Genomic DNA, 20,536 nt, shown 5'->3' on the forward strand with positions numbered 1-20,536 from the left:
CTGAAGAAAATGAGATACTTACGAGTAACTGTTAAAGACGATGTTGCGTTGTCGTTGTGCTTTTCTTTTTCTAGGTTTCTGAGTTGGTTGTGCAGATCAGTGACGTTAAGAACTGAGAAACACAGAAATAATATATTGTGAAGAAATATATTTCAAACTGTTTCTCAATAATGAATTAACAAATGTTTCACTTACTCAATTTAGCGTTTATCTGACGATTCTCATTCAGCTCGTTGACATATTTCTGCAGCTCTTCTTTCTTGGTTGCTAGATCATTTGTGAGCTCTGTGACAAATTTAGAGAAGTTAAAACATAGTTATTATAGGGCTGTCAATCAATTAAAATAGTTAATCTCGATTAATCGCAATTTAATCGCACATTTTTTTATCTGTTCAAAATGTACCTTAAAGGGAGATTTGTCAAGTATTTAATACTCTTATCAACATGGGAGTGAACAAATATGCTGCTTTATGCAAATGTATGTATATATTTATTATTGTAAATCAATTAACAACACAAAACAATGACCAATATTGTCCAGAAACCCTCACAGGTACTGCATTTAGCATAAGAAATATGCTCAAATCATAACATGGTAAACTGCAGTCCAACAGGCAACAACAGCTGTCAGTGTGTCAGTGTGTTGACTTGACTATGACTTGCCCCAAACTGCATGTGATTATCATAAAGTGGGCATGTCTGTAAAGGGGAGACTCGTGGGTACCCATAGAACCCATTTGCATTCACATATCTTGAGGTCAGAGGTCAAGGGACCCCTTTAAATATGGTCATGCCAGTTTTTCCTTGCCAAAATTTAGCGTAAGATTGGAGTGTTATTTAACCTCCTTTTGTGACAAGCTAGTATGACATGGTTGGTACCAATGGATTCCTTAGGTCAAACTTCATATGATGCCATTATCTTCACTAGCTTTAAAACTGAGCCCGCTACAATCTAAAGATAGCAAGTTGCGTTATTGTGTTAAAGAAATTAGTGGTGTTATAACAAATTTGCGTTAACATAGCATCAGTTGTAAGAATGAGAAAACTGTGGGATCCTGACACTCAGTAGGCTATGCCTAACGTTACATGTGCAGCAAGCATTCTATCCAAATGTCAGTTTTAGGCTAACTATATTTCTGTAATTTAAGCTAAAGCATTTTGACAGTAAGTTATGCAACTTGTGTGATAGTTGAGTGTGGATAAATCAGAAAGCTAGGCAGTGTTTGCAACTGCCTTATCTAACTACAGTAGCTTGCTAACACGTAGCTATAATTAGCTTGCTAACAGGTAACGTCATCATCTTAATCACCCATCATCACTTTAGTTATCAGCTGCACCCCTGGTAGACATAGGGTGCTAAAATAATCCTTTGACATGCTGAAATCTAATATTTTTACAGGCATTTTGTTAGCGTTTCAGCCGTTGGTTGCACATTGTGGCGCCGATTGTTTTCCTCTCCGGTGGGCGTGGTTTTCAGACTATGGCGCGTTGCTCTCTGTCTCTTTTGCGTACAAACATGAGTGGTATCAATCTTCTCATCTAACTCTCTGAAGAAAACAAATAAGCATATTTCCTGAAATGTTAAACTGTCCCTTTAAGACATTGCAATGTACAGTACATACTTTTATTTGTGTTTTCCAGTCTTTTGTTCTCTCTTTGTTGTGTTTGTAGTTGTTGTTCCAACTCTGAGAGAGAAGACCAAAAATCAAATAGATTTGTTTCAATACTGTTCCAGATAAAGGAGGAAGGTTGTAGATGATGACAGATGATTTCATCGTTACATGTTAGTCTTTCGTTAGGAACATTTATATGATCTTTTCTAGCATGCACAGTAAGAAATAATGTGTTGGATGACAGCAGACGCAATAGTAAGAAAGTAACAGATTGACCAACCGTCGATATTTTTCTCAGCAGCTTTGGATGCCTTTTTCTGAGCCTTTTTCAGTTGTGTCCTCAGATCAGCAATCTCCATTACTAGCAGAGACACATTCACAGCTGCAGTGTTATTTTGTGCTTAAAGGAAACAAACAACTCGAAACATTACCAAATAAGAAATGTTCTCACTCGAGTTAAAATTCTTTGCATCTGCGTCCTTGAGTCGATGTTCACTGTCTTGCAGTTGCCTCTTTGTCAAATCCAGTCTCTTTTGCAGCTCTGAAAAAGGATTTAGAGGTCCATGAAATACAAAATCATAACAGCAAAATCTGTATGTGAGTTACATCGTTTCACATTACAAACATTTACCTTGGACGTTCTCAGCGTTTGTATCTTTCAGGTCGGATATCTCGTCTTCCAGTGGTTTGATTTTCTTGTGAAGTCCCATTATCTGAGCCGCTACAAAAAAAAAGAAAAGGACAAAACAAGCTACTTTTAGTATTCTGATGCCAAACAGATAATTCTGTTTTTTTTCTGACCAAAACTGAACACTTACACAAATCAGAAATCCTTGTATCACTTGAGTCCAGCACCATTGTCTTTTCTTTTATCTGATTTCTGATGTCCTCCAGTTCATTCTCCAGATCTTCAAGAAAGACAGAATGCACGTTTTATTTCCTCAAAAGGTATGAAGACGTATTCAGAATAAGTATTTGACAAGTATCTGCTGCTTCCAACCTTTAATTTTCTCCATAGCTGCTTGTGTCTGACTATTTTCTTGCTTCTCCAATCTTGCTATTTCATCTCGTTGAGCCAAGATTTTAAACACTTAAACAGAAGAAACATTGGATTACATAAACTCAGTGGAAACGACAGCACGATCAACAACGATGGAATAAATGAATTTATTACTCACTCAGTTTAGTATTTTCATTGTTTTCATCTTGAATTCCGTCAATCAAATTATTCAAATGGTCTTGGAGTGCTGCACACAAAGAGTAGAACGACATTAATTCACGTGAGCACGCTTTTGTTTTCACTGTTCATTCAAAACATTTGGAGATTATGAAATGTTATTGCTTGAGACTTGAGATGTGTTGCTGTCACTCACCTTTAATCTTATTGTAATCTGTGTCATTTGCTGCCACATTCGCCAACTTCTCAATCTCTGTTTGTAATGTAATGATCTCTAGAACTGGAAAAAGAGTTGATAATCATATTCTGGCATGTATAACCTCCCATCTTGATTACACATATGATTCAATGACTCTTTCAGTGGGTTGTTAATCATGTTCTACTCACGTCTTTGTGGTTGAGAACTTCTTTCTTTCAGCTCTTCAGTTTTTTTGGCCAGCTCATTTTTTTTCTCATCTATCATTTTTTGAAGTTCTGCAGAACAAAAACAAAAAATTTTTTGGATGGAAACTAAATATCTCAGAAACGGTATATACTTCATATCAAGCAAGGATGGAATATATCGATATATGGGCAATATTACTGTATAGTGACAATGAAAGACACACACACACACACACAGACACACACACACTGACCTTTTATCTTGGTTTCAGATTCAGTGTTTTGTAGTTGTCTCTTTAGCTCCTCCAGTTGCAGGGTTAATGTGGAAACCTGAAGAGCTGAAAGAACCACATTTAAAAGCAGTTAAACTAAAGAACGGTATTCAAAACATTTTTCCTTATCCTTCAAACTTTATATGCAGATCACGACACAATTATTGTATTTATTTTCTCAATTAATCGATTCACTGTTTGCTAACCCAGCTCCACCAACTCACCAAGTGAAGTTACAGAATCGGATTTGGACTGCAGTTCCTTCATTTTGGCATCCAGGTTGTTCTGCAGATCTACAGACACATTTGGACACATTTGTAACAAGTGTTGATCCCACAGACACAAACAGATAAAACATTTGAATGCCTTAAATTTGGCTATCTGAGGACTGTGAACAATACATTCCTAAGATACAAGTTTCTTTATGCTAATCCAATAGTTGTGGTTTTGACAGGAAACATCTGCCAGGGTTTCCCCCTCTCCCTCATTATTATTCACTTCACCTTTTGAGCCACTTGTGCAGGCTATCTGGCTATCACACGATTATGTGTGTATCCCTTTATGCAGATGATGCTGTTATATATGGCAAAAACAACTCAGAATTGATACCCAGATGTTACGCTGCAGGGACAGGTTAAAGAAGCACTATTGCCCTTGAATGAATGAATGTTAATTGTCCCCAATATTGATGAACTTTGGAACTACAAAAACATGATAAAAAAATGGGTTATGTAGTATTTTGTGGATTTAAAAGGTCTCCAAAGCCCAAAGTCCGCACCAAAGGGAGTTACTCTCCCCCACAGAAACACTGCTCCCAAACCGCAACAAATGCCTTGCTTGAAGTCCCGCCTTTTCTTCTGTAACGTGGTGACATCACCAAGTTACACATTTGCATATCGGCTAGTTTGGCACGCCCTCAAACAAAGCTACTTAGAAACGGAGCTGGAGCGGAGTCCAAAGAGTTTGGTTCAGTTGATGTTGTTCTAGTGGAAACCAGTAGAAACTCAAAACACAAGTATGAACCTGAAAATAAGCATAATAGTTCTTCTTTGACTGGAATCGGCTCTAAAGCTGATTGGCACTAAATCCAAACATTTGCTAAAATTGACAGAAAAAGATGTGACGACTCCTATTTCTAACAATTACTCAAATAAAAAACCTTAAACCCATTAATTTCCCACAATGGAGTCAAAAGGGTGTGACATTATTGGCCAGCAGGGACAGTAAATAACAAGTCAACTACACTCACCTTTAAGATTGTTCTCAAAACTGGAACACTGTGCCTCAGTCTGGTTCAGTTTATTCTGCAGAGCTAGTACATAAAAGAAACACATTCATATTCAACTTAATCTTCTTTGTTTCTTGTTGCAGAAACGTACACATGCTAGTACTGAACTTACCCTTGATCTCAGCTTGATCACTAGAGTGCTCCTCCACTGTTGCCTTCAGTTGTTCTCTCAGCTCTAGAAAAAGTACGGTATGCTTCAGCTGAGCTGCTAATACATGAACTCAATAATGTCAAAGGGAAACAAGACACTCACTAGTGATTGCAGCAGACGTTGTTTTGCCCTCATCGTGCTTTTCTTTCTCTAGGTTTCTGAGTTGGTTGTGCAGATCAGTGGTTGCCAGAACTTAAGAACACAGAAAGAAGATATGATACGGGGAAACATTTCACAATATTTCTTCAATACTTACTTACTTCTACTTACTCAATCTGGCGTTTGTCTGATTCTTCTCATTCAGCTCGTTGACATATTTCTGCAGCTCTTCCTTCTTGGTTGCAAGATCATTTGTGAGCTCTGAGACAAACATATTTATTAGTTACATGCAGAAGATCAGGAACCATAATAACAATATTACAGACAACCTTAGCAGCCGGTCATGATTTGCTTGCTTGGGGATTTGTAAAGAATCATTAAAGATACTTACGGGTTACCTGAGCGGCTCCTAACGTCTGGAGGTCTGACAACCGTCTCTGCAGCTGCTCCACCTGACTCTGCAGCGTTATGATCTTCAGCACTGAAGCACACCACAACAGAGAGGGAAAAACAATTTAGTTTACTACTAAATATACTGTAATAAGACTGTAGGAATTTCTCAGAATGATTTCAAACTCACTCTGTTTTGTGTTGTCGTCACCTATATCAGTGATTAGGCCATCCAATCTGGTCTGCAACTCTAGGACAAAGTAAATAGTCTTTAATGTAGATTATATTTCGTCATTTCTAACTTGACAGTCAAATAATGTCACCCTGAATGCCTGAACTGGCATTTTAAATAAGACTAACCTTCTACAAGGCCACCGGTGGTCCCGTTGGCAGCCTTTTTCTGAAGCTCCCATATCTCATTCTGCAGTTCAATGACTGTTAAAACTGAAACAAACATGCAGTGAGTTTGACTGAATCTGTTAACAGCAACTACTGACTGGTCTCTATTTATGTCACCACCAACAAAACAACTTAAAGACCCTCTGATCTGATGATGTTTCATTCTGTAAATATAATCCTGTTTATTTAGCAATTAGTGCCCAAATGAGCGTAGAGTTATTAATTCCTCCTGACTTGAAACTTGCTTCATGCCAACTTGATTCTACTGTATATGTCAAAGGATCAGCATTTAAACATGATCAAAATCTAGACCTTGATTTAAGTCTTGGACGTTCAACGATGCTAACATCAGTCATGAACAATGCATTTATTTTGGGGTTTTGTTTTACTGTTACAGCATGCAGTGACATGACGTTAACACTGTAATCTAAAGAAATGCTTATCTGCAGCTGAATGTTTAAGGACACTTATTTGAGCTCACTTATTTTTGGGTGGGGAATCAGTCTCTCTATGTCCGCAGTCTTGGAGTTCAGTTCGTCTTGCTTCTCCTTCAGCTGCCTCTGCAGCTCTGTGAGGAGACAGAGAGGGAAACTGATGAATTAAGGAAGGAAAAGAAAGTTCAATAAGAAAGTTTTGTCAAACCCAGTGGAAACTTTGAGTTTGCTTTTCACAATGCCAGAGTAAATACAAATTTGCAGTGTCAAACGCTCACCTAAGATCCTGTCTGGATCTTGTGTGGTGGAGATCAGATCCTTCAGAGTCTTCACATCATCATGCAGGTTTATCACGTTCAGAACTGACTCAGATAAACAGAGCAGACATCACTACACAGCTTATACTTCAGAAACAAACTGAGCAGGAGACAGCTCTCATGTCAAATGGAGAGGTTTTCAGCTATATGTGAACACAGCACTGTACTGAGGCTATAATGGCAATGCTGTAGTGTAACGCTACTCACCGAGTGCTGCTTTGGAGTCTCCGGTTCTGTTCAGTTCTGCAATCTTCTGTTCAAATTCAGTCTTTACCTCTGATAGAAACACACACATTAAACTAAATCAGATCTAACACTAAAACACGACTCGTCAGAGCTGAAGTCATATTTACAACTTACCCTCATATCTTTCCTCAAGACCAGAGCATTTTTCACTCTTTAATTGGAGTTTCTTCTGCAGCTCTGTTGTGTCAAAATAGGAAAGCAGGTCAACAAAGTGTCTCCCTTCAGAGCAGCATCCTATTAAGAAGAAATCAACCCACCTCTGACCTCAGCCTGAGGTCAGGTGGGTTGAATTCCTGTAATTTAAGCTAAAGCATTTTGACAGTAAGTTATGCAACTTGTGTGATAGTTGAGTGTGGATAAATCAGAAAGCTATGCAGTGTTTGCAACTGCCTTACCTAACTACAGTAGCTTGCTAACACGTAGCTATAATTAGCTTGCTAACAAGTAACGTCATCATCTTAATCACCCATCATCACTTTAGTTATCAGCTGCACCCCTGGTAGACATAGGGTGCTAAAATAATCCTTTGACATGCTGAAATCCAATATTTTTACAGGCATTTTATTAGCGTTTCAGTCGCTGGTTGCATATTGTGGCGCCGATTGTTTTCCTCTCAGGTGGGTGTGGTTTTCAGAGTATGACGCGTTGCTCTCTGTCTCTAATGCGTAAAATTTCCTAAAATGTTAAACTGTCCCTTTAAGACATTGCAATGTACAGTACATACCTTTATTTGTGTTTTCCAGTCTTCCGTTCTCTTTTTGTTGTGTTTCTAGTTGTTGTTCCAACTCTGAGAGAGAAGACCAAAAATTAAATAGATTTGTTTCAACACTATTCCAGATAAAGGAGGAAGGTTGTAGATGATGACAGATGATTTCATCGCTACATGTTAGTCTTTCGTTAGGAACATTTATATGATCTTTTCTAGCATGCACAGTAAGAAATACTGTGTTGGATGACAGCAGAGACAATAGTAGGAAAGTAACAGATTGACCAACCGTCGATATTTTTTACAGCAGCTTTGGATGCCTTTTTCTGGGCCTTTTTCAGTTGTGTTCTCAGATCAGCAATCTCCATTACTAGCAGAGACACAGTCACAGCTGCAGTGTTATTTTGTGCTTAAAGGAAACAAACAACACGAAACATTACCAAATAAGAAATGTCCTCACTCGAGTTAAAATTCTTTGCATCTGCATCCTTGAGTCGATTTTCACTGTCTTGCAGTTGCCTCTTCGTCAAATCCAGTCTCTTTTGCAGCTCTGAAAAAGGATTTAGAGGTCCATGAAATACAAAATCATAACAGCAAAATCTGTATGTGAGTTACATCGTTTCACATTACAAACATTTACCTTGGACGTTCTCAGCGTTTGTATCTTTCAGGTCGGATATCTCGTCTTCCAGTGGTTTGATTTTCTTGCGAAGTTCCATTATCTGAGTCGCTAAAAAAAAAAGAAAAGGACAAAACAAGCTACTTTTAGTATTCTGATGCCAAACAGATAATTCAGTTTTTTTTCTGACCAAAACTGAACACTTACACAAATCAGAAATCCTTGTATCACTTGAGTCCAGCACCATTGTCTTTTCTTTTATCTGATTTCTGATGTCCTCCAGTTCATTCTCCAGATCTTCAAGAAAGACAGAATGCACGTTTTATTTCCTCAAAATGTATGAAGACGTATTCAGAATAAGTATTTGACAAGTATCTGCTGCTTCCTACCTTTAATTTTCTCCATAGCTGCTTGTGTCTGACTATTTTCTTGCTTCTCCAATCTTGCTATTTCATCTCGTTGAGCCAAGATTTTAAACACTTAAACAGAAGAAACATTGGATTACATAAACTCAGTGGAAACGACAGCACGATCTACAACGATGGAATAAATGAATTTATTACTCACTCAGTTTAGTATTTTCATTGTTTTCATCTTGAATTCCGTCAATCAAATTATTCAAATGGTCTTGGAGTGCTGCACACAAAGAGTAGAACGACATTAATTCACGTGAGCACGCTTTTGTTTTCACTGTTCATTCAAAACATTTGGAGGTTATGAAATGTTATTGCTTGAGACTTGAGATGTGTTGCTGTCACTCACCTTTAATCTTATTGTAATCTGTGTCATTTGCTGCCACATTCGCCAACTTCTCAATCTCTGTTTGTAATGTAATGATCTCTAGAACTGGAAAAAGAGTTGATAATCATATTCTGGCATGTATAACCTCCCATCTTGATTACACATATGATTCAATGACTCTTTCAGTGGGTTGTTAATCATGTTATACTCACGTCTTTGTGGTTGAGAACTTCTTTCTTTCAGCTCTTCTGTTTTTTTGGCCAGCTCATTTTTTTTCTCATCTATCATTTTTTGAAGTTCTGCAGAACAAAAACAAAAAATTTTTTGGATGGAAACTAAATATCTCAGAAACGGTATATACTTCATATCAAGCAAGGATGGAATATATCGATATATGGGCAATATTACTGTATAGTGACAATGAAAGACACACACACACACTGACCTTTTATCTTGGTTTCAGATTCAGTGTTTTGTAGTTGTCTCTTTAGCTCCTCCAGTTGCAGGGTTAATGTGGAAACCTGAAGAGCTGAAAGAACCACATTTAAAAGCAGTTAAACTAAAGAACGGTATTCAAAACGTTTTTTCCTTATCCTTCAAACTTTATATGCAGATCACGACACAATTATTGTATTTATTTTCTCAATTAATCGATTCACTGTTTGCTAACCCAGCTCCACCAACTCACCAAGTGAAGTTACAGAATCGGATTTAGACTGCAGTTCCTTCATTTTGGCATCCAGGTTGTTCTGCAGATCTACACACACGTTTGGACACATTTGTAACAACTGTTGATCCCACAGACACAAATAGATAAAACATTTGAATGCCTTAAATTTGGCTATCTCAGGACTGTGAACAATACATTCCTAAGATACAAGTTTCTTTATGCTAATCCAATAGTTGTGGTTTTGACAGGAAACATCTGCCAGGGTTTCCCCCTCTCCCTCATTATTATTCACTTCACCTTTTGAGCCACATGTGCAGGCTATCTGGCTATCACAGGATTTTGTGTGTATCCCTTTATGCAGATGATGCTGTTATATATGGCAAAAACAACTCAGAATTGATACCCAGATGTTACGCTGCAGGGAGAGGTTAAAGAAGCACTATTGCTCTTGAATGAATGAATGTTAATTGTCCCCAATATTGATGAACTTTGGGACTCCAAAAACATGATAAAAAAATGGGTTATGTAGTATTTTGTGGATTTAAAAGGTCTCCAAAGCCCAAAGTCCACACCAAAGGGAGTTACTCTCCCCCACAGAAACACTGCTCCCAAACCGCAACAAATGCCTTGCTTGAAGTCCCGCCTTTTCTTCTGTAACGTGGTGACATCACCAAGTTACACATTTGCATATCGGCTAGTTTGGCACGCCCTCAAACAAAGCTAGTTAGAAACGGAGCTGGAGCGGAGTCCAAAGAGTTTGGTTCAGTTGATGTTGTTCTAGTGGAAACTAGTAGAAACTCAAAACCCAAGTATGAACCTGAAAATAAGCATAATAGTTCTTCTTTGACTGGAATCGGCTCTAAAGCTGAATGGCACTAAATCCAAACATTTGCTAAAATTGACAGAAAAAGATGTGACGACTCCTATTTCTAACAATTACTCAAATAAAAAACCTTAAACCCATTAATTTCCCACAATGGAGTCAAAAGGGTGTGACATTATTGGTCAGCAGGGACAGTAAATAACAAGTCAACTACACTCACCTTTAAGATTGTTCTCAAAACTGGAACACTGTGCCTCAGTCTGGTTCAGTTTATTCTGCAGAGCTAGTACATAAAAGAAACACATTCATATTCAACTTAATCTTCTTTGTTTCTTGTTGCAGAAACGTACACATGCTAGTACTGAACTTACCCTTGATCTCAGCTTGATCACTAGAGTGCTCCTCCACTGTTGCCTTCAGTTGTTCTCTCAGCTCTAGAAAAAGTACGGTATGCTTCAGCTGAGCTGCTAATACATGAACTCAATAATGTCAAAGGGAAACAAGACACTCACTAGTGATTGCAGCAGACGTTGTTTTGCCCTCATCGTGCTTTTCTTTCTCTAGGTTTCTGAGTTGGTTGTGCAGATCAGTGGTTGCCAGAACTTAAGAACACAGAAAGAAGATATAATACGGGGAAACATTTCACAATATTTCTTCAATACTTACTTACTTCTACTTACTCAATCTGGCGTTTGTCTGATTCTTCTCATTCAGCTCGTTGACATATTTCTGCAGCTCTTCCTTCTTGGTTGCAAGATCATTTGTGAGCTCTGAGACAAACATATTTATTAGTTACATGCAGAAGATCAGGAACCATAATAACAATATTACAGACAACCTTAGCAGCCGGTCATGATTTGCTTGCTTGGGGATTTGTAAAGAATCATTAAAGATACTTACGGGTTACCTGAGCGGCTTGTAACATCTGACGGTCTGACAACCGTCTCTGCAGCTGCTCCACCTGACTCTGCAGCGTTATGATCTTCAGCACTGAAGCACACCACAACAGAGAGGGAAAAACAATTTAGTTTACTACTAAATATACTGTAATAAGACTGTAGGAATTTCTCAGAATGATTTCAAACTCACTCTGTTTTGTGTTGTCGTCGCCTATATCAGTGATTAGGCCATCCAATCTGGTCTGCAACTCTAGGACAAAGTAAATAGTCTTTAATGTAGATTATATTTCGTAATTTCTGACTTGACTGTCAAATAATGTCACCCTGAATGCCTGAAGTGGCATTTTAAATAAGACTAACCTTCTACAAGGCCACCGGTGGTCCCGTTGGCAGCCTTTTTCTGAAGCTCCCATATCTCATTCTGCAGCTCAATGACTGTTAAAACTGAAACAAACATGCAGTGAGTTTGACTGAATCTGTTAACAGCAACTACTGACTGGTCTCTATTTATGTCACCACCAACAAAACAACTTAAAGACCCTCTGATCTGATGATGTTTCATTCTGTAAATATAATTCTTTTTATTTAGCAATTAGTGCCCAAATGAGCGTAGAGTTATTAATTCCTCCTGACTCGAAACTTGCTTTATGCCCGCTTGATTCTACTGTATATGTCAAAGGATCAGCATTTAAACATGATCAAAATCTAGACCTTGTTTTAAGTCTTGGACGTTCATCGATGCTAACATCAGTCATGAACAATGCATTTATTTTGGGGTTTTGTTTTACTGTTACAGCATGCAGTGACATGACGTTAACACTGTAATCTAAAGAAATGCTTATCTGCAGCTGAATGTTTAAGGACACTTATTTGAGCTCACTTATTTTTGGGTGGGGAATCAGGCTCTCTATGTCCGCAGTCTTGGAGTTCAGTTCGTCTTGCTTCTCTTCCAGCTGCCTCTGCAGCTCTGTGAGGAGACAGAGAGGGAAACTGATGAATTAAGGAAGGAAAAGAAAGTTCAATAAGAAAGTTTTGTCAAACCCAGTGGAAACTTTGAGTTTGCTTTTCACAATGCCAGAGTAAATACAAATTTGCAGTGTCAAACGCTCACCTAAGATCCTGTCTGGATCTTGTGTGGTGGAGATCAGATCCTTCAGAGTCTTCACATCATCATGCAGGTTTATCACATTCAGAACTGACTCAGATAAACAGAGCAGACATCACTACACAGCTTATACTTCAGAAACAAACTGAGCAGGAGACAGCTCTCATGTCAAATGGAGAGGTTTTCAGCTATATGTGAACACAGCACTGTACTGAGGCTATAATGGCAATGCTGTAGTGTAACGCTACTCACCGAGTGCTGCTTTGGAGTCTCCGGTTCTATTCAGTTCTGCAATCTTCTGTTCAAATTCAGTCTTTACCTCTGATAGAAACACACACATTAAACTAAATCAGATCTAACACTAAAACACGACTCGTCAGAGCTGAAGTCATATTTACAACTTACCCTCATATCTTTCCTCAAGACCAGAGCATTTTTCACTCTTTAATTGGAGTTTCTTCTGCAGCTCTGTTGTGTCAAAATAGGAAAGCAGGTCAACAAAGTGTCTCCCTTCAGAGCAGCATCCTATTAAGAAGAAATCAACCCACCTCTGACCTCAGCCTGAGGTCAGGTGGGTTGAATTCCTGTAATTTAAGCTAAAGCATTTTGACAGTAAGTTATGCAACTTGTGTGATAGTTGAGTGTGGATAAATCAGAAAGCTATGCAGTGTTTGCAACTGCCTTATCTAACTACAGTAGCTTGCTAACACGTAGCTATAATTAGCTTGCTAACAAGTAACGTCATCATCTTAATCACCCATCATCACTTTAGTTATCAGCTGCACCCCTGGTAGACATAGGGTGCTAAAATAATCCTTTGACATGCTGAAATCCAATATTTTTACAGCCATTTTATTAGCGTTTCAGTCGCTGGTTGCATATTGTGGCGCCGATTGTTTTCCTCTCAGGTGGGTGTGGTTTTCAGAGTATGACGCGTTGCTCTCTGTCTCTAATGCGTAAAATTTCCTAAAATGTTAAACTGTCCCTTTAAGACATTGCAATGTACAGTACATACCTTTATTTGTGTTTTCCAGTCTTCCGTTCTCTTTTTGTTGTGTTTCTAGTTGTTGTTCCAACTCTGAGAGAGAAGACCAAAAATTAAATAGATTTGTTTCAACACTATTCCAGATAAAGGAGGAAGGTTGTAGATGATGACAGATGATTTCATCGCTACATGTTAGTCTTTCGTTAGGAACATTTATATGATCTTTTCTAGCATGCACAGTAAGAAATAATGTGTTGGATGACAGCAGAGACAATAGTAGGAAAGTAACAGATTGACCAACCGTCGATATTTTTTACAGCAGCTTTGGATGCCTTTTTCTGGGCCTTTTTCAGTTGTGTTCTCAGATCAGCAATCTCCATTACTAGCAGAGACACAGTCACAGCTGCAGTGTTATTTTGTGCTTAAAGGAAACAAACAACACGAAACATTACCAAATAAGAAATGTCCTCACTCGAGTTAAAATTCTTTGCATCTGCATCCTTGAGTCGATTTTCACTGTCTTGCAGTTGCCTCTTCGTCAAATCCAGTCTCTTTTGCAGCTCTGAAAAAGGATTTAGAGGTCCATGAAATACAAAATCATAACAGCAAAATCTGTATGTGAGTTACATCGTTTCACATTACAAACATTTACCTTGGACGTTCTCAGCGTTTGTATCTTTCAGGTCGGATATCTCGTCTTCCAGTGGTTTGATTTTCTTGCGAAGTTCCATTATCTGAGTCGCTAAAAAAAAAAGAAAAGGACAAAACAAGCTACTTTTAGTATTCTGATGCCAAACAGATAATTCAGTTTTGTTTTCTGACCAAAACTGAACACTTACACAAATCAGAAATCCTTGTATCACTTGAGTCCAGCACCATTGTCTTTTCTTTTATCTGATTTCTGATGTCCTCCAGTTCATTCTCCAGATCTTCAAGAAAGACAGAATGCACGTTTTATTTCCTCAAAATGTATGAAGACGTATTCAGAATAAGTATTTGACAAGTATCTGCTGCTTCCAACCTTTAATTTTCTCCATAGCTGCTTGTGTCTGACTATTTTCTTGCTTCTCCAATCTTGCTATTTCATCTCGTTGAGCCAAGATTTTAAACACTTAAACAGAAGAAACATTGGATTACATAAACTCAGTGGAAACGACAGCACGATCTACAACGATGGAATAAATGAACTTATTACTCACTCAGTTTAGTATTTTCATTGTTTTCATCTTGAATTCCGTCAATCAAATTATTCAAATGGTCTTGGAGTGCTGCACACAAAGAGTAGAACGACATTAATTCACGTGAGCACGCTTTTGTTTTCACTGTTCATTCAAAACATTTGGAGGTTATGAAATGTTATTGCTTGAGACTTGAGATGTGTTGCTGTCACTCACCTTTAATCTTATTGTAATCTGTGTCATTTGCTGCCACATTCGCCAACTTCTCAATCTCTGTTTGTAATGTAATGATCTCTAGAACTGGAAAAAGAGTTGATAATCATATTCTGGCATGTATAACCTCCCATCTTGATTACACATATGATTCAATGACTCTTTCAGTGGGTTGTTAATCATGTTATACTCACGTCTTTGTGGTTGAGAACTTCTTTCTTTCAGCTCTTCTGTTTTTTTGGCCAGCTCATTTTTTTTCTCATCTATCATTTTTTGAAGTTCTGCAGAACAAAAACAAAAAATTTTTTGGATGGAAACTAAATATCTCAGAAACGGTATATACTTCATATCAAGCAAGGATGGAATATATCGATATATGGGCAATATTACTGTATAGTGACAATGAAAGACACACACACACACTGACCTTTTATCTTGGTTTCAGATTCAGTGTTTTGTAGTTGTCTCTTTAGCTCCTCCAATTGCAGGGTTAATGTGGAAACCTGAAGAGCTGAAAGAACCACATTTAAAAGCAGTTAAACTAAAGAACGGTATTCAAAACGTTTTTCCTTATCCTTCAAACTTTATATGCAGATCACGACACAATTATTGTATTTATTTTCTCAATTAATCGATTCACTGTTTGCTAACCCAGCTCCACCAACTCACCAAGTGAAGTTACAGAATCGGATTTGGACTGCAGTTCCTTCATTTTGGCATCCAGGTTGTTCTGCAGATCTACACACACATTTGGACACATTTGTAACAAGTGTTGATCCCACAGACACAAACAGATAAAACATTTGAATGCCTTAAATTTGGCTATCTGAGGACTGTGAACAATACATTCCTAAGATACAAGTTTCTTTATGCTAATCCAATAGTTGTGGTTTTGACAGGAAACATCTGCCAGGGTTTCCCCCTCTCCCTCATTATTATTCACTTCACCTTTTGAGCCACATGTGCAGGCTATCTGGCTATCACAGGATTATGTGTGTATCCCTTTATGCAGATGATGCTGTTATATATGGCAAAAACAACTCAGAATTGATACCCAGATGTTACGCTGCAGGGAGAGGTTAAAGAAGCACTATTGCTCTTGAATGAATGAATGTTAATTGTCCCCAATATTGATGAACTTTGGGACTCCAAAAACATGATAAAAAAATGGGTTATGTAGTATTTTGTGGATTTAAAAGGTCTCCAAAGCCCAAAGTCCACACCAAAGGGAGTTACTCTCCCCCACAGAAACACTGCTCCCAAACCGCAACAAATGCCTTGCTTGAAGTCCCGCCTTTTCTTCTGTAACGTGGTGACATCACCAAGTTACACATTTGCATATCGGCTAGTTTGGCACGCCCTCAAACAAAGCTAGTTAGAAACGGAGCTGGAGCGGATTCCAAAGAGTTTGGTTCAGTTGATGTTGTTCTAGTGGAAACTAGTAGAAACTCAAAACCCAAGTATGAACCTGAAAATAAGCATAATAGTTCTTCTTTGACTGGAATCGGCTCTAAAGCTGAATGGCACTAAATCCAAACATTTGCTAAAATTGACAGAAAAAGATGTGACGACTCCTATTTCTAACAATTACTCAAATAAAAAACCTTAAACCCATTAATTTCCCACAATGGAGTCAAAAGGGTGTGACATTATTGGTCAGCAGGGACAGTAAATAACAAGTCAACTACACTCACCTTTAAGATTGTTCTCAAAACTGGAACACTGTGCCTCAGTCTGGTTCAGTTTATTCTGCAGCGCTAGTACATAAAAGAAACACATTCATATTCAACTTAATCTTCTTTGTTTCTTGTTGCAGAAACGTACACATGCTAGTACTGAACTTACCCTTGATCTCAGCTTGATCACTAGAGTGCTCCTCCACTGTTGCCTTCAGTTGTTCTCTCAGCTCTAGAAAAAGTACGGTATGCTTCAGCTGAACTGCTAATACATGAACTCAATAATGTCAAAGGGAAACAAGACACTCACTAGTGATTGCAGCAGACGTTGTTTTGCCCTCATCGTGCTTTTCTTTCTCTAGGTTTCTGAGTTGGTTGTGCAGATCAGTGGTTGCCAGAACTTAAGAACACAGAAAGAAGATATAATACGGGGAAACATTTCACAATATTTCTTCAATACTTACTTCTACTTACTCAATCTGGCGTTTGTCTGATTCTTCTCATTCAGCTCGTTGACATATTTCTGCAGCTCTTCCTTCTTGGTTGCAAGATCATTTGTGAGCTCTGAGACAAACATATTTATTAGTTACATGCAGAAGATCAGGAACCATAATAACAATATTACAGACAACCTTAGCAGCCGGTCATGATTTGCTTGCTTGGGGATTTGTAAAGAATCATTAGAGATACTTACGGGTTACCTGAGCGGCTCCTAACGTCTGGAGGTCTGACAACCGTCTCTGCAGCTGCTCCACCTGACTCTGCAGCGTTATGATCTTCAGCACTGAAGCACACCACAACAGAGAGGGAAAAACAATTTAGTTTACTACTAAATATACTGTAATAAGACTGTAGGAATTTCTCAGAATGATTTCAAACTCACTCTGTTTTGTGTTGTCGTCGCCTATATCAGTGATTAGGCCATCCAATCTGGTCTGCAACTCTAGGACAAAGTAAATAGTCTTTAATGTAGATTATATTTCGTAATTTCTGACTTGACTGTCAAATAATGTCACCCTGAATGCCTGAAGTGGCATTTTAAATAAGACTAACCTTCTACAAGGCCACCGGTGGTCCCGTTGGCAGCCTTTTTCTGAAGCTCCCATATCTCATTCTGCAGTTCAATGACTGTTAAAACTGAAACAAACATGCAGTGAGTTTGACTGAATCTGTTAACAGCAACTACTGACTGGTCTCTATTTATGTCACCACCAACAAAACAACTTAAAGACCCTCTGATCTGATGATGTTTCATTCTGTAAATATAATCCTGTTTATTTAGCAATTAGTGCCCAAATGAGCGTAGAGTTATTAATTCCTCCTGACTCGAAACTTGCTTTATGCCCGCTTGATTCTACTGTATATGTCAAAGGATCAGCATTTAAACATGATCAAAATCTAGACCTTGTTTTAAGTCTTGGACGTTCAACGATGCTAACATCAGTCATGAACAATGCATTTATTTTGGGGTTTTGTTTTACTGTTACAGCATGCAGTGACATGACGTTAACACTGTAATCTAAAGAAATGCTTATCTGCAGCTGAATGTTTAAGGACACTTATTTGAGCTCACTTATTTTTGGGTGGGGAATCAGGCTCTCTATGTCCACATTCTTGGAGTTCAGTTCGTCTTGCTTCTCTTCCAGCTGCCTCTGCAGCTCTGTGAGGAGACAGAGAGGGAAACTGATGAATTAAGGAAGGAAAAGAAAGTTCAATAAGAAAGTTTTGTCAAACCCAGTGAAAACTTTGAGTTTACATTTCACAATGCCAGAGTAAATACAAATTTGCAGTGTCAAACGCTCACCTAAGATCCTGTCTGGATCCTGTGTGTTGAAGATCAGGTCATTCAGAGTCTTCAACTCATCATGCAGGTTTATCACATTCAGAACTGACTCAGATAAACAGAGCAGACATCACTACACAGCTTATACTTCAGAAACAAACTGAGCAGGAGACAGCTCTCATGTCAAATGGAGAGGTTTTCAGCTATATGTGAACACAGCACTGTACTGAGGCTATAATGGCAATGCTGTAGTGTAACGCTACTCACCGAGTGCTGCTTTGGAGTCTCCGGTTCTATTCAGTTCTGCAATCTTCTGTTCAAATTCAGTCTTTACCTCTGATAGAAACACACACATTAAACTAAATCAGATCTAACACTAAAACACGACTCGTCAGAGCTGAAGTCATATTTACAACTTACCCTCATATCTTTCCTCAAGACCAGAGCATTTTTCACTCTTTAATTGGAGTTTCTTCTGCAGCTCTGTTGTGTCAAAATAGGAAAGCAGGTCAACAAAGTGTCTCCCTTCAGAGCAGCATCCTATTAAGAAGAAATCAACCCACCTCTGACCTCAGCCTGAGGTCAGGTGGGTTGAATTCCTGTAATTTAAGCTAAAGCATTTTGACAGTAAGTTATGCAACTTGTGTGATAGTTGAGTGTGGATAAATCAGAAAGCTATGCAGTGTTTGCAACTGCCTTACCTAACTACAGTAGCTTGCTAACACGTAGCTATAATTAGCTTGCTAACAAGTAACGTCATCATCTTAATCACCCATCATCACTTTAGTTATCAGCTGCACCCCTGGTAGACATAGGGTGCTAAAATAATCCTTTGACATGCTGAAATCCAATATTTTTACAGGCATTTTATTAGCGTTTCAGTCGCTGGTTGCATATTGTGGCGCCGATTGTTTTCCTCTCAGGTGGGTGTGGTTTTCAGAGTATGACGCGTTGCTCTCTGTCTCTAATGCGTAAAATTTCCTAAAATGTTAAACTGTCCCTTTAAGACATTGCAATGTACAGTACATACCTTTATTTGTGTTTTCCAGTCTTCCGTTCTCTTTTTGTTGTGTTTCTAGTTGTTGTTCCAACTCTGAGAGAGAAGACCAAAAATTAAATAGATTTGTTTCAACACTATTCCAGATAAAGGAGGAAGGTTGTAGATGATGACAGATGATTTCATCGCTACATGTTAGTCTTTCGTTAGGAACATTTATATGATCTTTTCTAGCATGCACAGTAAGAAATACTGTGTTGGATGACAGCAGAGACAATAGTAGGAAAGTAACAGATTGACCAACCGTCGATATTTTTTACAGCAGCTTTGGATGCCTTTTTCTGGGCCTTTTTCAGTTGTGTTCTCAGATCAGCAATCTCCATTACTAGCAGAGACACAGTCACAGCTGCAGTGTTATTTTGTGCTTAAAGGAAACAAACAACACGAAACATTACCAAATAAGAAATGTCCTCACTCGAGTTAAAATTCTTTGCATCTGCATCCTTGAGTCGATTTTCACTGTCTTGCAGTTGCCTCTTCGTCAAATCCAGTCTCTTTTGCAGCTCTGAAAAAGGATTTAGAGGTCCATGAAATACAAAATCATAACAGCAAAATCTGTATGTGAGTTACATCGTTTCACATTACAAACATTTACCTTGGACGTTCTCAGCGTTTGTATCTTTCAGGTCGGATATCTCGTCTTCCAGTGGTTTGATTTTCTTGCGAAGTTCCATTATCTGAGTCGCTAAAAAAAAAAGAAAAGGACAAAACAAGCTACTTTTAGTATTCTGATGCCAAACAGATAATTCAGTTTTGTTTTCTGACCAAAACTGAACACTTACACAAATCAGAAATCCTTGTATCACTTGAGTCCAGCACCATTGTCTTTTCTTTTATCTGATTTCTGATGTCCTCCAGTTCATTCTCCAGATCTTCAAGAAAGACAGAATGTACGTTTTATTTCCTCAAAATGTATGAAGACGTATTCAGAATAAGTATTTGACAAGTATCTGCTGCTTCCTACCTTTAATTTTCTCCATAGCTGCTTGTGTCTGACTATTTTCTTGCTTCTCCAATCTTGCTATTTCATCTCGTTGAGCCAAGATTTTAAACACTTAAACAGAAGAAACATGGGATTAAATGAACTCAGTGGAAACGACAGCACGATCAACAATGATGGAATAAATGAACTTATTACTCACTCAGTTTAGTATTTTCATTGTTTTCATCTTGAATTCCGTCAATCAAATTATTCAGATGGTCTTGGAGTGCTGCAGACAAAGAGTAGAACGACATTAATTCACGTGAGCACATTTTTGTTTTCACTGTTCATCAAAACATTTGGAGGTTATGAAATGTTATTGCTTGAGA

General features: G+C 38.2%; 1 protein-coding gene across 1 annotated transcript in view; it reads right to left on the reverse strand.

Annotated features, from left to right (window-relative positions):
• The window catches only part of LOC119497892 (golgin subfamily A member 4-like), a 43,329-nt gene that overhangs the window by 11,532 nt on the left and 11,261 nt on the right, over positions 1-20,536 (reverse strand). The window contains exons 29-63 of the mRNA XM_037786315.1: positions 15,379-15,447; positions 15,137-15,220; positions 14,904-14,990; positions 14,713-14,796; positions 14,518-14,586; positions 14,340-14,429; positions 14,158-14,247; positions 13,971-14,060; positions 13,791-13,880; positions 13,620-13,700; positions 13,349-13,411; positions 12,739-12,801; positions 12,586-12,654; positions 12,340-12,423; positions 12,109-12,195; positions 11,589-11,672; positions 11,419-11,478; positions 5,376-5,465; positions 5,156-5,245; positions 4,988-5,077; positions 4,847-4,909; positions 4,696-4,758; positions 3,671-3,739; positions 3,429-3,512; positions 3,178-3,264; positions 2,987-3,070; positions 2,792-2,860; positions 2,614-2,703; positions 2,432-2,521; positions 2,245-2,334; positions 2,065-2,154; positions 1,894-1,974; positions 1,623-1,685; positions 196-285; positions 23-112 (exon numbers count right to left, since the gene is read on the reverse strand). Coding sequence (XP_037642243.1) covers positions 23-112; positions 196-285; positions 1,623-1,685; positions 1,894-1,974; positions 2,065-2,154; positions 2,245-2,334; positions 2,432-2,521; positions 2,614-2,703; positions 2,792-2,860; positions 2,987-3,070; positions 3,178-3,264; positions 3,429-3,512; positions 3,671-3,739; positions 4,696-4,758; positions 4,847-4,909; positions 4,988-5,077; positions 5,156-5,245; positions 5,376-5,465; positions 11,419-11,478; positions 11,589-11,672; positions 12,109-12,195; positions 12,340-12,423; positions 12,586-12,654; positions 12,739-12,801; positions 13,349-13,411; positions 13,620-13,700; positions 13,791-13,880; positions 13,971-14,060; positions 14,158-14,247; positions 14,340-14,429; positions 14,518-14,586; positions 14,713-14,796; positions 14,904-14,990; positions 15,137-15,220; positions 15,379-15,447 — 2,817 coding nt within the window. The remainder of the gene's footprint in view (positions 1-22; positions 113-195; positions 286-1,622; positions 1,686-1,893; positions 1,975-2,064; positions 2,155-2,244; positions 2,335-2,431; positions 2,522-2,613; positions 2,704-2,791; positions 2,861-2,986; positions 3,071-3,177; positions 3,265-3,428; positions 3,513-3,670; positions 3,740-4,695; positions 4,759-4,846; positions 4,910-4,987; positions 5,078-5,155; positions 5,246-5,375; positions 5,466-11,418; positions 11,479-11,588; positions 11,673-12,108; positions 12,196-12,339; positions 12,424-12,585; positions 12,655-12,738; positions 12,802-13,348; positions 13,412-13,619; positions 13,701-13,790; positions 13,881-13,970; positions 14,061-14,157; positions 14,248-14,339; positions 14,430-14,517; positions 14,587-14,712; positions 14,797-14,903; positions 14,991-15,136; positions 15,221-15,378; positions 15,448-20,536) is intronic.

This window comes from Sebastes umbrosus, chromosome 12 (genome assembly GCF_015220745.1).
Source record: "Sebastes umbrosus isolate fSebUmb1 chromosome 12, fSebUmb1.pri, whole genome shotgun sequence".
NCBI classification, from domain to species: domain Eukaryota; kingdom Metazoa; phylum Chordata; class Actinopteri; order Perciformes; family Sebastidae; genus Sebastes; species Sebastes umbrosus.